We start from the raw sequence: 15,003 nt of genomic DNA, 5'->3' as shown, positions 1-15,003 counted from the left end.
GTTCAGATCCCAGGGCTCCAACGGCCGCTTGTAAGGGGGGACGATATGACAAACCCCTTGCAGGAACGTGCGTACCTGAGGAAGTCGCGCTAGGCGCTTCTGAAAAAATACGGATAGCGCGGAGACTTGACCTTTAAGGGAGCCGAGCGACAAACCTTTTTCCAACCCAGACTGCAGGAAGGAAAGAAAAATAGGCAATGCAAATGGCCAGGGAGAAACTCCCTGAGCAGAGCACCAAGATAAGAATATCTTCCACGTCCTGTGGTAGATCTTGGCGGAGGATGGTTTCCTAGCCTGTCTCATGGTGGCAACCACTTTATGAGATAAACCTGAGGCCGCTAGGATCCAGGACTCAATGGCCACACAGTCAGGTTCAGGGCCGCAGAATTCAGATGGAAAAACGGCCCTTGAGACAGCAAGTCTGGACGGTCTGGCAGAGCCCACGGTTGGCCTACCGTGAGGTGCCACAGATCCGGGTACCACGACCTCCTTGGCCAGTCTGGAGCGACGAGGATGGCGCGGCGGCAGTCGGCCCTGATCTTGCGCAGCACCCTGGGCAACAACGCCAGAGGTGGGAACACATAAGGTAGCCTGAACTGCGACCAATCCTGAACTAGGGCGTCTGCCGCCAGAGCTTGGTAATCGTGGGATCGCGCCATGAAAACCGGGACCTTGTTGTTGTGCCGTGACGCCATCAGGTCGACGTCCGGCATCCCCCAGCGGCGACAGATCTCCTGAAACACGTCCGGGTGAAGGGACCATTCCCCTGCGTCCATGCCCTGGCGACTGAGAAAGTCTGCTTCCCAGTTTTCCACGCCTGGTATGTGAACTGCGGATATGGTGGATGCCGTGTCTTCCACCCACGTCAGAATCCGCCGGACTTCCTGGAAGGCCTGCCGATTGCGTGTTCCCCCTTGGTGGTTGATGTATGCCACCGCTGTGGAGTTGTCCGACTGAATTCGGATCTGCTTGCCTGCTAGCCACTGCTGGAAGGCTTGTAGGGCAAGATAGACTGCTCTGATTTCCAGAACATTGATTTGAAGGGTGGACTCTTTCCGAGTCCACGTACCGTGAGCCCTGTGGTGGAGAAACACTGCTCCCCACCCTGACAGGCTCGCGTCTGTCGTGACCACCGCCCAGGATGGGGGTAGGAACGACTTTCCTTTCGACAATGAGGTGGGAAGAAGCCACCACCGGAGAGAGTCCTTGGCTGTCTGAGAGAGGGAGACATCCCTGTCGAGGGATGTCGACTTCCCGTCCCATTGGCGGAGAATGTCCCATTGAAGTGGACGCAGATAAAACTGCGCGAAAGGAACTGCTTCCATTGCTGCTACCATCTTCCCTAGGAAGTGCATGAGGCGCCTCAAGGGGTGCGACTGGCCCTGAAGGAGAGATTGCACCCCTGTCTGTAGTGAACACTGTTTGTCCAGTGGAAGTTTCACTATCGCTGAGAGAGTATGAAACTCCATGCCAAGATATGTTAGTGATTGGGTCGGGGTTAGATTTGACTTTGAAAAGTTGATAATCCACCCGAAACCCTGGAGAGTCTTCAGTGCCACGTTCAGGCTGTGCTGGCATGCCTCTTGAGAGGGTGTCTTGATAAGTAGATCGTCCAAATACGGGATCACAGAGTGACCTTGCGAGTGCAGGAGTGCCACTACTGCTGCCATAACCTTGGTAAAGACCCGAGGGGCTGTCGCCAGCCCGAAAGGTAGAGCTACGAACTGCAGGTGTTCGCTTCCTACAACGAAGCGTAGAAAACGCTGATGCTCTGGCGCAATCGGCACGTGGAGATAAGCATCCTTGATGTCTATTGATGCTAGGAAATCTCGTTGAGACATTGAGGCGATGACGGAGCGGAGGGATTCCATCCGGAACCGCCTGGTTTTCACGTGTTTGTTGAGCAGCTTTAGATCCAGGACGGGGCGGAACGACCCGTCCTTCTTTGGCACCACAAACAAATTGGAGTAAAAACCGCGACCTCGTTCCTGAAGAGGAACGGGAGTCACCACTCCTTCCGCCTTTAGGGCGGACACCGCTTGCAGAAGAGCATCTGCTCGGTCGGGAGGTGCAGAAGTTCTGAAGAAGCGAGTTGGAGGACGAGAACTGAACTCTATCCTGTACCCGTGAGACAGAATGTCTCTCACCCAACGGTCTTTGACCTGTGACAGCCAAATGTCGCCAAAGCGGGAGAGCCTGCCACCGACCGAGGATGCGGAGAGAGGAGGCTGAAAGTCATGAGGAAGCCGTCTTGGTAACGGTTCTTCCGGCTGTCTTTTTTGGTCGTGATTGAGTCCGCCAAGAATCTGTGCCCCTCTGATCCTTTTGAGTCCTTTTGGACGAGGAGAATTGGGACCTGCCTGAGCCTCGAAAGGACCGAAAACCAGACTGTCCCCTCCTCTGTTGGGGTTTGTTTTGTCTGGGTTGAGGTAAGGATGAATCCTTACCCTTGGAGTGTTTAATGATTTCATCCAAACGCTCACCAAACAGTCGGTCACGAGAAAAAGGCAAACTGGTTAAGCACTTCTTGGAAGCAGAATCTGCCTTCCATTCTCTCAACCACAAGGCTCTACGTAAAACCACGGAGTTGGCAGACGCCACTGCCGTACGGCTCGTAGAGTCTAGGACAGCATTAATCGCGTAAGACGCGAATGCAGACATTTGAGAGGTCAAGGGCGCCACCTGCGGAGCAGATGTACGTGTGACCGTGTCGACCTGTGTAAGCCCAGCTGAAATAGCTTGGAGTGCCCATATGGCTGCGAATGCTGGCGCCAACGACGCTCCAATAGCTTCATAGATGGATTTCAACCAGAGCTCCATCTGTCTGTCAGTGGCATCTTTAAGTGCCGCCCCATCTTCCACTGCAACTAAGGATCTAGCTGCAAGCCTGGAGATTGGAGGGTCCACCTTGGGACACTGGGTCCAGCCCTTGACCACGTCAGGGGGAAAAGGATATCGTGTATCTTTAAGCCGTTTGGAGAAACGCTTATCTGGATAAGCGTGGTGTTTCTGGATAGCGTCTCTAAAGTCAGAGTGGTCCAGAAAAGTGCTCAATTTACGCTTGGGATACCTGAAATGGAATTTCTCCTGCTGTGAGGCTGACTCCTCCGCAGGAGGAGCTGGTGGAGAAATATCTAACATTCTATTGATGGACGCTATAAGATCATTCACTATGGCGTCACCATCAGGTGTATCCAGATTGAGAACGGTCCCCGGATCAGAATCCTGATCAGCCACATCCGCCTCATCACACAGAGAGTCGTTTGTCTGCCTTGAGTAACCTAGGAGGGTATATAGCAGAGAGTCACCAGCGACCGTACAGTGTAATGTATAGCATGCAAGCACAAAAATACAAAGTACACTTCGGCACAAGTGGGGGTGAGCCCTTGAGGGCTGCTTACCGCCCGCTGAAAAGCGGGTGTGAGGTCGCAGAATCCCGTGTCTGGGTCTCCCAGTCTCCCCTCTCCAGCTCAGCGTGCAGACAGGAATGGCTGCCGGCGTCCTGTGAGGAGGGGCGGACCGTGGGCGTGCCACAAACAAAGTGCGGGAAACTGGCGTCCCACTGTGCCCAGTGTGAGGGCTGGAGTATGTAAAGCAGACTCCAGCCCTCAGCGCTGATGGTCTGTACAGCGTCCCGCCCTCCCCCTGACTGGCAGGTCTGGGGGCGGGAACGAAACGAACTAGGCCGCAAAAGCCGGGGACTGTAGTAATAAGCGCGGCCGTCATACATGCACGGCTAGCGCGGAAGTCCCCGGCGCACCACAAGTCCCAGCCGCGTCGCAGTGAAAACTGACCCCAGCGGCCGGCGCGGCCGTTCGTACTAAGTCTACTCACTCAGCAGCGCTGTAGTGAGGAATGGCACAAGCGCAGCAGCGCTGATGTCCCCGGCGCACTAACACGCCCAGCATGCTGCGGTGTGCACGCGGTATGCCCGGGGACACAGAGTACCTTAACGAAGCAGGGCCCTGTCCCTGACGATACTCAGCTCCATATTATTATTATTATTATTATTTATTTATAGATCACCATTAATTCCATGGTGCTGTACATGAGAAGGGGGGTTACATACAAAATACGTATACAAGTTACAGTAGACAGACTAGTACAGAGGGAAGAGGGCCCTACCCTTGCGGGCTTACATTCTATAGGATTATGGGGAGGAGACAATAGGTGGGGTGTAGGTCAGGCGGCAGCTCCGCACGGTGGTCGGGCGGCAGCTCCGCACGGTGGTCGGGCGGCAGCTCCGCACGGTGGTCGGGCGGCAGCTCCGCACGGTGGTCGGGCGGCAGCTCCGCACGGTGGTCGGGCGGCAGCTCCGCACGGTGGTCGGGCGGCAGCTCCGCACGGTGGTCGGGCGGCAGCTCCGCACGGTGGTCGGGCGGCAGCTCCGCACGGTGGTCGGGCGGCAGCTCCGCTCGGTGGTCGGGCGGCAGCGAGTTCATTGTAGATTGTAGGCATTTCTGAACAGGTGCGTTTTCAGGTTCCGTTTGAAGTTTGCAAGGGTAGGGGATAGTCTGACGTGTTGAGGCAGCGAGTTCCAGGAGACTGGGGATGCTCCAGCCGATTCTCCGGGGGCTGTGGAAGGAGCACGGTCTCAGTGCCTGGAGACCGGTAAAGTCCCACTTCACCCAGAGCCCTAATGGGGATGGGGAAGGAATCAGCATGTGGGCTCCAGCCTCCGTACCCGCAATGGGTACCTCAACCTTAACAAACACCGCCGACAGAAAGTGGGGTGAGAAGGGAGCATGCTGGGGGCCCTAGTATGGGCCCTCTTTTCTTCCATCCGACATAGTCAGCAGCTGCTGCTGACTAAACAGTGGAGCTATGCGTGGATGTCTGACCTCCTTCGCACAAAGCATAAAACTGAGGAGCCCGTGATCCCACGGGGGGGGTGTATAGCCAGAAGGGGAGGGGCCTTACACTTTTTAGTGTAATACTTTGTGTGGCCTCCGGAGGCAGTAGCTATACACCCAATTGTCTGGGTCTCCCAATTAGGAGCGACAAAGAAAAGAAAAATTGACAAAGGCGCAAAAAAAAAAAAATTAAATTAAAATATAAAGCTAATATCTATCCTGAAGGGGTTAAAAAACAAATACACTACTCAAAAAAAATTAGGGATATTTGGCTTTCAGATTAAATTTCAGGATATCCTAAATGCCCCCTAACCTTTTCAGGTGACCTTCTCTAACCTTTTGGAGTTTCATGTCCAACTGTTCAATGTTTAAGTACTTTTTGCACAACTTGCTGTTCTCTAACAAGGAGCTTAATGGCAAAATTTATTATAGGTGTTTGATCCATGAATCGACCAATAAATTTCAGGGTTCAATTAGAAATGGTATTAAACAGTCCTCCTCATTATGCTGTTCACATTTTGACATCATGAGACCAAGACGACACCTTAATTTGATCAACAGTACCTCACCATTACAAGGCTTCAAGCAGGATGTTCTCAGACGGAAGTGGTCATTGAGCTTACAGTGTCATCAGCAGGTTGCAACAGAGATACAGAGAGACTGGAAGAGCCACAAAGACAAAGAAGTGTACGTCCTTCTGTCACATCCCACACCGATGACCACTTCAATATGAACAAAGGCTTTCGGAACCGGATGGTAAATGCCACACAACTCCATCCACATTTAACAGAGGTGAGAGGCACCAAAGTGTCATGTGAGACCATTTAAAACCATTTATATCAGCATGGTCTGAGTAGTAGATGACCTGCAGGGGTACCTGACTGCATCACCAAGTATAGGTGGTATGTACACTGGATGAGGGGCCAGTGGGCCTCAGTGCTCTTCACTGTTGAAAATCGATCCACGGCGAGAAGAAATGATGGCCACCAACAATGTTGGTAATGTCAAGGAGAGCGCTATGCATCAGCCACTGCTGTCACCAGATGAGCCTTCGGTGGTGGTGGTGTTACAGTGTGGGCTGGTGTGTCTAGTCAGTACAGAAGGCCCCTACACTGTGTGAATGGTCCAGTGACAAGCCCTTACTACTGGAATAACATCATTAATCCAGTCATTTATGTCTCAGCATGAACAACACCGATCTAATTTCATCTTCACGGATGACAATGCTCCAGCTCATCCAGGGTCAATCATTACAGAACAGCTATTGGAGACTGGGGGACCTCAACTGGGGTGACCTACAAAAAAAAAAAAAACACCTTTCCCCAGACCAGAATCCCATAGAAGCACACCAAATTCAGAGAAATATGAATAAGCATAACTGCTCTATAATACATAAAGAAATGAAAAACACAATTAGCCATATGAAAAATTGAAAACATTGAAATATGTGACATTGCATAACTGCTGAGGATTATTAAAAAAAAAAAAAATATTTAGCTAATGTATTAATCAATTCATTACTGCCCGATCCCACTTCACGGTAATCTCTTATTTAAAATCGGGTCCCTAACCAAATGTTACCTCTATGTGCGGTTGAAACACGCTTGTGTATCTGAAGCCAGGGACCTGGCTATAAAGGAAATTGAATAAACATGGCTAAAGGGCAGGACTGGGTTCTCAGACAGAAAAAACTGCATAACACTCAAAAAGACTGCCATAACACCATTGTAAATGTGAACAGGGTGCTAGCTAAAAAATACACAATCTATATAAAGTGAAAGCCATACACAAGCAGGTTTCAACAGCACAGAGGTAACATTTGGTTAGGGACCCCATAAATAATAGATTACCGTGAAGTGGTTATCGGGCAGTAATGAATTGATCAATACATTAGCTAAATATCTTTTTTTTTTTTTTTTCAAATAATCCTCAGCAGTCATGCAATGTCACATTTTTCAGCTGGCTAATTGTTTTTCATTTCTTTTTGTATTATAGAGCAGTTTGCTGATTCATATTTCTCTGAATTTGGTGTGCAGCTTTCACTTTATATAGATTGTTTATTTTTTAGCTAGCACCCTGTTCACATTTAAAATGGTGTTCCAGCAGTCTGTTTGATTGAATCCCATAGAAAACCTAGGGGGATCAGCCGAGTTGTGTATAGGCTGTAACTCTGTACCATAAAACCTTAATGACCTGATACCCGCCCTTCAGTTAAGGTACCGTCACACATAACGAGATCGCTAGCGAGATCGCAGCTGAGTCACGGTTTCTGTGACGCAGTAGCGATCCAGTTAGCGATCTTGTTATGTGTGACATCTACCAGCGATCAGGCCCCTGCTGTGAGATCTCTAGTCGTTGCAGAATGGTCCAGGCCATTTTCTTCAAAGGCGATGTCCTGCTGAGCAGGACGCATCTCTGTGTTTGACACAGTGTGACAGGGTCACAGTGACTTCTGAGATCGTTATACAGGTCGCTACTGCGACCTGTATTGTTCCTGCATCGCTGGTAAGATCTGACTGTGTGACATCTCACCAGCGAACTCCCAGCAACTTACCAGCGATCCCTATCAGGTCGCATCGTTTTCGGGATCGCTGGTAAGTCGTTGTGTGTGACTGGGCCTTTAGAGTGGGATGCCATGCCTCAGAAGATAACCCCACAACAGCAGGAGATGTCGTTCTCAGCTGTAATTGATGCTGAAGGCCACATGACAAATCATTGAGATACTGACTTTTTTTTGGGGGGGGGGGTTAGGGTATATACACACCACTGTTGTTGGCTTTTGTTTCAATATATTGTTTGAGATGAGGAAATCACCACTGCTGCTTCTACTTAAATGCCCGACTTCCATGATAAAAAGTTCACAGTACAGTGATATTTTACGTTTTCCATACATTTCACCCGAAAGCCAAAATATCCCTAACTTTTTGTGAGTAGTGTATGTATAGACTTCATGCGAGTCTCCACCGGTTAATTGCCTCGGTACGTTAGGCTATAGAGAAAGGATTGGGTCAGTAATACCATGCAGCTGGATAATGTTATACAGTGTAATATATGGTGACATATTACACTGCGGTCACACTCTATATAAGCTGTGCAGAAGGTGGGAGCACACGCTATACATTCGCATGCAGTCTCCTTTACCTGCCAACCTCGAAAACAGAGACCCCCTTTTAATGGAAGGACGGACAGGAGCTGGGAGATGGAGGTAAGAGAAAAAAAAAAAAAAGATGGGAATATGAGGCGGAAACAAAAGAATGAAGTAACAGCCAGATAAGGAGAGGAGAATTGTGCATTTAGAGGAGAATGACATCTGGACGGTGAGAACGCACTCACCACTAGCTGATGGAGTACTCATGGCCATGACACCATAGTACGAGAAGGCTCCGGACTCAAATTTCATGTTCTCTTTTCCAGCCTCAACTTCGACTTTGCCCTAAATCAAACAAACAAAACAAAAAGGATGAAATATCTAAAATTTGGCAAAGGAAGTGTACCTATCCTTTCATACCAAGCCTGTGGAAAAGCATGGCTTTAGTGCTTTCATCACCCGTAACAAGGTAAAGTGTCTTTCTGTATTAAAATCAATTAGTCTAATATCCAGGAGCTATCCCGATTCTCATACCTTACAACTTACAAACCCCTCTTTTTGAGTGCATATATCCTCTAAAATTAGCATTCTACCAGCACTATAGGAGCTGGCATTATCTATTCCTCCATTTTCAGCATGCAGTGATACTGCAATTATCCAACGGCATACAGAAAAGTTAGCAGGGTTCTCCAAGAATGAGATAAAATGATGTCCCTGGAATAATTTAAGCTGCAGCCCCAGACTAGTCACGTGTCAATATGGGCTTCAGACTGAAGATAAATAGCTCCCAAAACCTTTGTATCCATTGACGAGCTGTATCACACGTACCTCAGTCAACTGCTATATGTGAAGAAATATATCTTTCCAGATTTGCACAACATGGGTTAAAATATTTCTTTACACATCAAAGCCAGCAGCTGACTTTGGTATGCGATACAGCTCTTTGAGTTGAAACACAGGTCTTGGGAGCTGTATATCTTCAGTCTACAGCCCATATAGACATGTGACTGGGCTGTAGTATAGACATGTGACTGGGCTGTAGTGTGAATTATATCAGGGATTTTATTTTCTCATTCTTTGAGAACTGTATTCAAGCCCAAACATTTTGAAGAATTTGGTATAAAAAAGGGGGTCAGCGAATTTGACAAGACCGACCAAAAAAGAAGAGACTTCTAAAAAAAACCCCAAAACCCGGCAAATAATGAATTGAGCCCTATGTTTTACTTATTATCATGTGACCTTTCTTACAACTATGAATTATCCAAAAGAAGAGAACCCCTTTAAATGCAGAAAGTAAACTGATCATCAAATTTACAAGAGAGATCTATCATAATAATATCTATAATAATAATAATAATATCTATAATAATATCTATATATAAAAATGAATATGTGTATGTAATGACTCAACCCTATCAGAAGTCCCTCTTTATATTCACAAATTAGTTGAATAAACCCGCTTACCTGTAAGATCAGGATGAAATAGTCAGCCATCTTGTTGCGCTGATACAAGTAATGCTCAGATGCCTTCTTCTCATCCTCATTGAAATGCAACTCTTGTACCACATCCGGATACTTCAGGAGCCGCAGAAGTGTCTTCTCTGACACCAAGGAAGGTGCAAACAATGCCACCTCTATAAGAACAAAAGTGGTTATGGCCATGGGAAAACAATGGGGTTTTCCCCACACAAAAAAAAAAAAAAAAAAAAAAAAATGTTAACATAGATCTTAGAATAATAATAAGTTCCACAATTGGATGTGTTTAAGAAAAATGCTCCTGTGCTGAGATAATCTTATATATGTGTCCCTGCTGTGTACTGTGTAATGGCCGTGTCTGACCGTACAGGTACATGCTCTGATCATACCACAGCTCCTGGGCCAAGGAGGACACAAAAGAGTATACAGACTTTACAGCATGGGATCTCAGCTGATTCTTTTTGTTAGGTAAAACATTCCATTGCCTGTTTTACCTCAAAGAAAGAATAATTTGCGGTAAGGTCTGTATTCTCCTACTACATCCCCTGCCCTGGAGATGTGGTATGATCAGACCATGTCTCTGTGCGGTCAGACACGGCCATTACACAGTACACAGCAGGGGCATATATATAAAATCGCAGCACAACATTTTTATTTTTAAGAGCTATTGATTAAAATTAACTTTGTTCATGGGACAAGGCCTTTAAGGCTCTGTTCACCCTGCTGTCAATCGTTCAATTGAATGAAATATCAAACACGTTAAATTGTCAGACATTCTGGACAGTCATAACATTTATATAAAACGTATATCCAAGTTATCTACCTGTGGACAGGAATCTGTGAGCAGCGAGGAGCAGCTGGGGGGAGATTTTAACTCTCAGTTCATTGTCTGGATCTTTGAAAACTGAAAAATCCTTTTTGTCCTGACGACGCCCAACACGTTTCTTACTGCGATTGTCGGCTGGTGGGGAGAGGTAGAATAATAAATGAGAAAATTATTTCTACAGCTAGTGAAATACATACATACATACATATATATATACACACATATATGTGTATATAGATTACACATACATACATATATATATATATATATATATATACACATACATACACATACATACATATTACACATACACATACACATATATATATACATACATACATACCGTGTTTCCCCGAAAGACAGTGTCTTATATTCTTTTTACCCCCAAAAGTGAAACTTTCTTACTTTCGGGGTATGTCTTATATTGGAAAAAATCCCACAGCAATCGCAGTAAGTCTCCATGCAATGTACCGTATGGGGACTTGCCGCGATTGCGCCCTAAGTGTGCCGCAACTTAAGGAAACTTAACCACCAGCGGCTGCACATGAGGGCACTGAGGCTGCGTGATTTTGTATGTTGTCCATGGTCCTGATGGACCACGGACAACATTACTGCAACATTTCTCGGTAGCCTAGCTTTCAGCTGAGCGTCAGACCTCCGGCATGTGTCAGCTCTCAGCTGAGCGCTAAGCCGCCGGCATGTTAGGGCGCTCAGCTGAGCGCTCGGCCGCTGTAACTGTACTGTAAAGAAGAAAAAAAAAATAAATAAATTTTTACTACGTCTTACTTTCGGGGTACGTCTTACATTAGCCGACCCCCCCAAAACCCCCACTACGTCTTACTATCGGGGGTGTCTTACTATCGGGGAAACACGGTACATATACATATATACATACATATATATATACATATACAGTGCCTACAAATAGTATTCAACCCCCTGCAGATTTAGCAGGTTTACACATTCGGAATTAACTTGGCATTGTGACATTTGGACTGTAGATCAGCCTGGAAGTGTGAAATGCACTGCAGCAAAAAAGAATGTTATTTCTTTTTTTAAATTGTGAAAAGTTTATTCAGAGGGTCATTTATTATTCAACCCCTCAAACCACAAGAATTCTGTTTGGTTCCCCTAAAGTATTAAGAAGTATTTCAGGCACAAAGAACAATGAGCTTCACATGTTTGGATTAATTATCTCTTTTTCCAGCCTTTTCTGACTAATTAAGACCCTCCCCAAACTTGTGAACAGCACTCATACTTGGTCAACATGGGAAAAACAAAGGAGCATTCCAAGGCCATCAGAGACAAGATCGTGGAGGGTCACAAGGCTGGCAAGGGGTACAAAACCCTTTCCAAGGAGTTGGGCCTACCTGTCTCCACTGTTGGGAGCATCATCCGGAAGTGGAAGGCTTATGGAACTACTGTTAGCCTTCCACGGCCTGGACAGCCTTTGAAAGTTTCCATCCGTGCCGAGGCCAGGCTTGTCCGAAGAGTCAAGGCTAACCCAAGGACAACAAGGAAGGAGCTCCGGTTTCAGTCAATACCATAAGTAACGTACTCCACCGCAATGGTCTCCGTTCCAGACGAGCCCGTAAGGTACCTTTACTTTCAAAGCGTCATGTCAAGGCTCGTCTACAGTTTGCTCATGATCACTTGGAGGACTCTGAGACAGACTGGTTCAAGGTTCTCTGGTCTGATGAGACCAAGATCGAGATCTTTGGTGCCAACCACACACGTGACGTTTGGAGACTGGATGGCACTGCATACGACCCCAAGAATACCATCCCTACAGTCAAGCATGGTGGTGGCAGCATCATGCTGTGGGGCTGTTTCTCAGCCAAGGGGCCTGGCCATCTGGTTCGCATCCATGGGAAGATGGATAGCACGGCCTACCTGTAGATTTTGGCCAAGAACCTCCGCTCCTCCATCAAGGATCTTAAGATGGGTCGTCATTTCATCTTCCAAACAAGACAACGACCCAAAGCGCACAGCCAAGAAAACCAAGGCCTGGTTCAAGAGGGAAAAAATCAAGGTGTTGCAGTGGCCTAGTCAGTCTCCTGACCTTAACCCAATTGAAAACTTGTGGAAGGAGCTCAAGATTTAAGTCCACATGCGACACCCAAAGAACCTAGATAACTTGGAGAAGATCTGCATGGAGGAGTGGGCCAAGATAACTCCAGAGACCTGTGCCGGCCTGATCAGGTGTTATAAAAGACGATTATTAGCTGTAATTGCAAACAAGGGTTATTCCACAAAATATTAAACCTAGGGGTTGAATAATAATTGACCCACACTTATGTTGAAAATTTATTAAAATTTAACTGAGCAACATAACTTGTTGGTTTGTAAGATATATGCATCTGTTAATAAATCCTGCTCTTGTTTGAAGTTTGCAGGCTCTAACTTATTTGCATCTTATCAAACCTGCTAAATCTGCAGGGGGTTGAATACTACTTGTAGGCACTATACATACATACATACATACATACATACATACATACATACATATACCATGGGTGTTCTGCTGCATATCCATAGGAGGACACTAAGTAGATGCGAAAGCTTAGCTTCTCCTCTGAAGTATACACCCCCTGGCCGGGCCAGGCAGCCTCTGTTTTAGTACACAAGCAGTAGGAGAAGAAGAAAAAAAAAAAAAAAAAAACAGTCAAAACTTCTCAGAGGAACATGAGAAAAGAGGAGTCATAACCAAATAAGGTACTGAGAGAACCAAGGCCCAACAGGGCAACAGGGGGGTGCTGTGTCCCCCAATGATGGCTAAGAGAAAACGATTTTACGGCGAGTACACAAAAATCCGTTTTTCTCTGATGCCTCATTGGGGGACACAGGACCATGGGACGTCCTAAAGCAGTCCATGGGTGGGAAACACAAAAGAAGACAACACAACCCAAGGACTAGGAACCAGTCCCAGACAGCCTGGAGCGCCTACTGAGAGAGGTGCTCTACTGCAGTTTGCAGAATTTTCCTACCCAGATTTGCCTCAGTTGAAACCTGGGTATGGACTCTCTAATGCTTTGAAAACGTATGTAGGCTAGACCAGGTCGCAGCCTTACCCACCTGTTCCACTGAAGCCTGATGCCAAATGACCCACGAAGTGCCAACTGCTCGCGTGGAATGAGCCCGCAGCCCACTAGGAATGGGCTTGAGTTGCAAGCGGTAGACTTCCTGGATCGCAGAGCGAATCCAGCGAGCCAGAGTCGCCTTTGAAGCTGCCTGTCCCTTCTTAGGCCCCTCAGGAATGACGAACAAAGAGTCCGTTTTCCTAAAGGGGGCTGTCCTGGATATGTAATATTGGAGAGCTCTGACGAGGTCTAACGAATGCAGAGACCTTTCCACCCTATGAACCGGGTGTGGACAAAAGGAAGGCAGAACACTATCCTCGTTCAAATGAAACGGGGTAAGAACCTTTGGAAGGAAATCCGGAAGGGGGCGCAGAACCACCTTGTCCTGGTGAAAAATCAGAAAATGCTCACGGCAAGAGAGTGCTGCTAGCTCCGAAACCCGTCTGATGGACGTAATTGCCACCAGGAATGTTACCTTCCAGGACAGAAGAGCAAGGGAGGATTCCTTGAGGGGTTCAAAGGAAGACCTCTGGAGACCGTCCAGAACGAGGTTGAGGTCCCATGGTTCCAGTGGCCGTTTGTACAGGGGAACTAGATGGGAAACGCCCTGGAGGAAGGTCTTGACTTGCGGTTTTTGAGCCAGGCGGCATTGGTAGAAGATTGAGAGCGCTGAGACCTGCCCTTTAAAGGGAACTGAGAGCCAACCCCGCTTGCAAGCCAGACTGTAGAAAGTCAAGAATTCTGGGGATGGCCAGAGGCATAGGCTGGACGTTAGTTTCCCTGCACCATGAAAGGAAGATTTTCCACGTACGGTGGTAAATGCGGGATGAAGCAGGCTTTCGGGCGCTGATCATGGTGGAAATAACCGCGGGGGAGAATCCTGCTCTTGTTAATACCCAGGTCTCAATGGCCATGCCGTCAGCTTCAGGGCTCTGGAGTTCTGATGGGAAATGGGCCCTTGGGTCAGCAAGTCTGGGATGTCTGGAAGGCGCCACGGTGCGTCTGTGAGCATTTGTACTAATTCGGCGTACCAGGCGCGCCTGGGCCAGTCCGGTGCTATCAGTATCACCGGGACTCCCTCTGCCTTGATCTTCCTGATTACCCGCGGCAGCAGGGGTAGAGATGGAAATATGTAAGGCAGGCGGAAGTGGTGCCAAAAGCAGACTAGAGCATCCGCGCCGATGGACTCCGGGTCGCGTGACCTGGCTATGAACGCGGGTATCTTTGCATTCAACCTTGAGGCCATTAGGTCCACGTCTGGTGTGCCCCAGCGAGTGCAGATGTGTAGAAACATCTGGGTGAAGAGACCATTCTCCGGCGGCCAGGCCTTGGCGACTTAGAAAGTCTGCTGCCCAGTTCTCTACCCCCGGTATGTGTACCGCTGATATCACTGATCCCGACGATTCGGCCCAGCTGAGGATCTTGTGGGCCTCGAGATAAGCCGCTTTGCTGCGGGTGCCCCCCTGCCAATTGATATAGGCTACAGCTGTTGCATTGTCCGATTGAACTCGAATCTGACGACCCGCTAGCAGAGGGCAGAACGCTCTGAGCGCGAGGAAGATCGCACGGCGTTCCAGGATGTTTATGGGTAGGAAAAACTCTTGGGGCGTCCAACGTCCTTTAGCAGTGTGGTGCCGGTACACTGCTCCCCAGCCTAGGAGGCTGGCGTCCGTGGTCAGG

General features: G+C 47.8%; 1 protein-coding gene across 2 annotated transcripts in view; it reads right to left on the bottom strand.

Annotated features, from left to right (window-relative positions):
* Positions 1–15,003, bottom strand: part of CNNM4 (cyclin and CBS domain divalent metal cation transport mediator 4) — a 75,576-nt gene that overhangs the window by 23,500 nt on the left and 37,073 nt on the right. The window contains exons 4-7 of one of the 2 annotated variants that reach the window (XM_075346209.1): positions 10,241–10,378; positions 9,406–9,575; positions 8,187–8,286; positions 7,995–8,045 (exon numbers count right to left, since the gene is read on the bottom strand). In XM_075346209.1, the coding sequence (XP_075202324.1) occupies positions 7,995–8,045; positions 8,187–8,286; positions 9,406–9,575; positions 10,241–10,378 (459 nt within the window). The remainder of the gene's footprint in view (positions 1–7,994; positions 8,046–8,186; positions 8,287–9,405; positions 9,576–10,240; positions 10,379–15,003) is intronic. The other variant, XM_075346211.1, reaches the window with a different exon arrangement.

The sequence above is a fragment of the Anomaloglossus baeobatrachus genome, chromosome 4 (genome assembly GCF_048569485.1).
Source record: "Anomaloglossus baeobatrachus isolate aAnoBae1 chromosome 4, aAnoBae1.hap1, whole genome shotgun sequence".
Lineage (NCBI taxonomy): Eukaryota > Metazoa > Chordata > Amphibia > Anura > Aromobatidae > Anomaloglossus > Anomaloglossus baeobatrachus.
The sequence above is the reverse complement of the archived record's forward strand: the minus strand, read 5'-3'. Positions and strand labels throughout refer to the sequence as shown.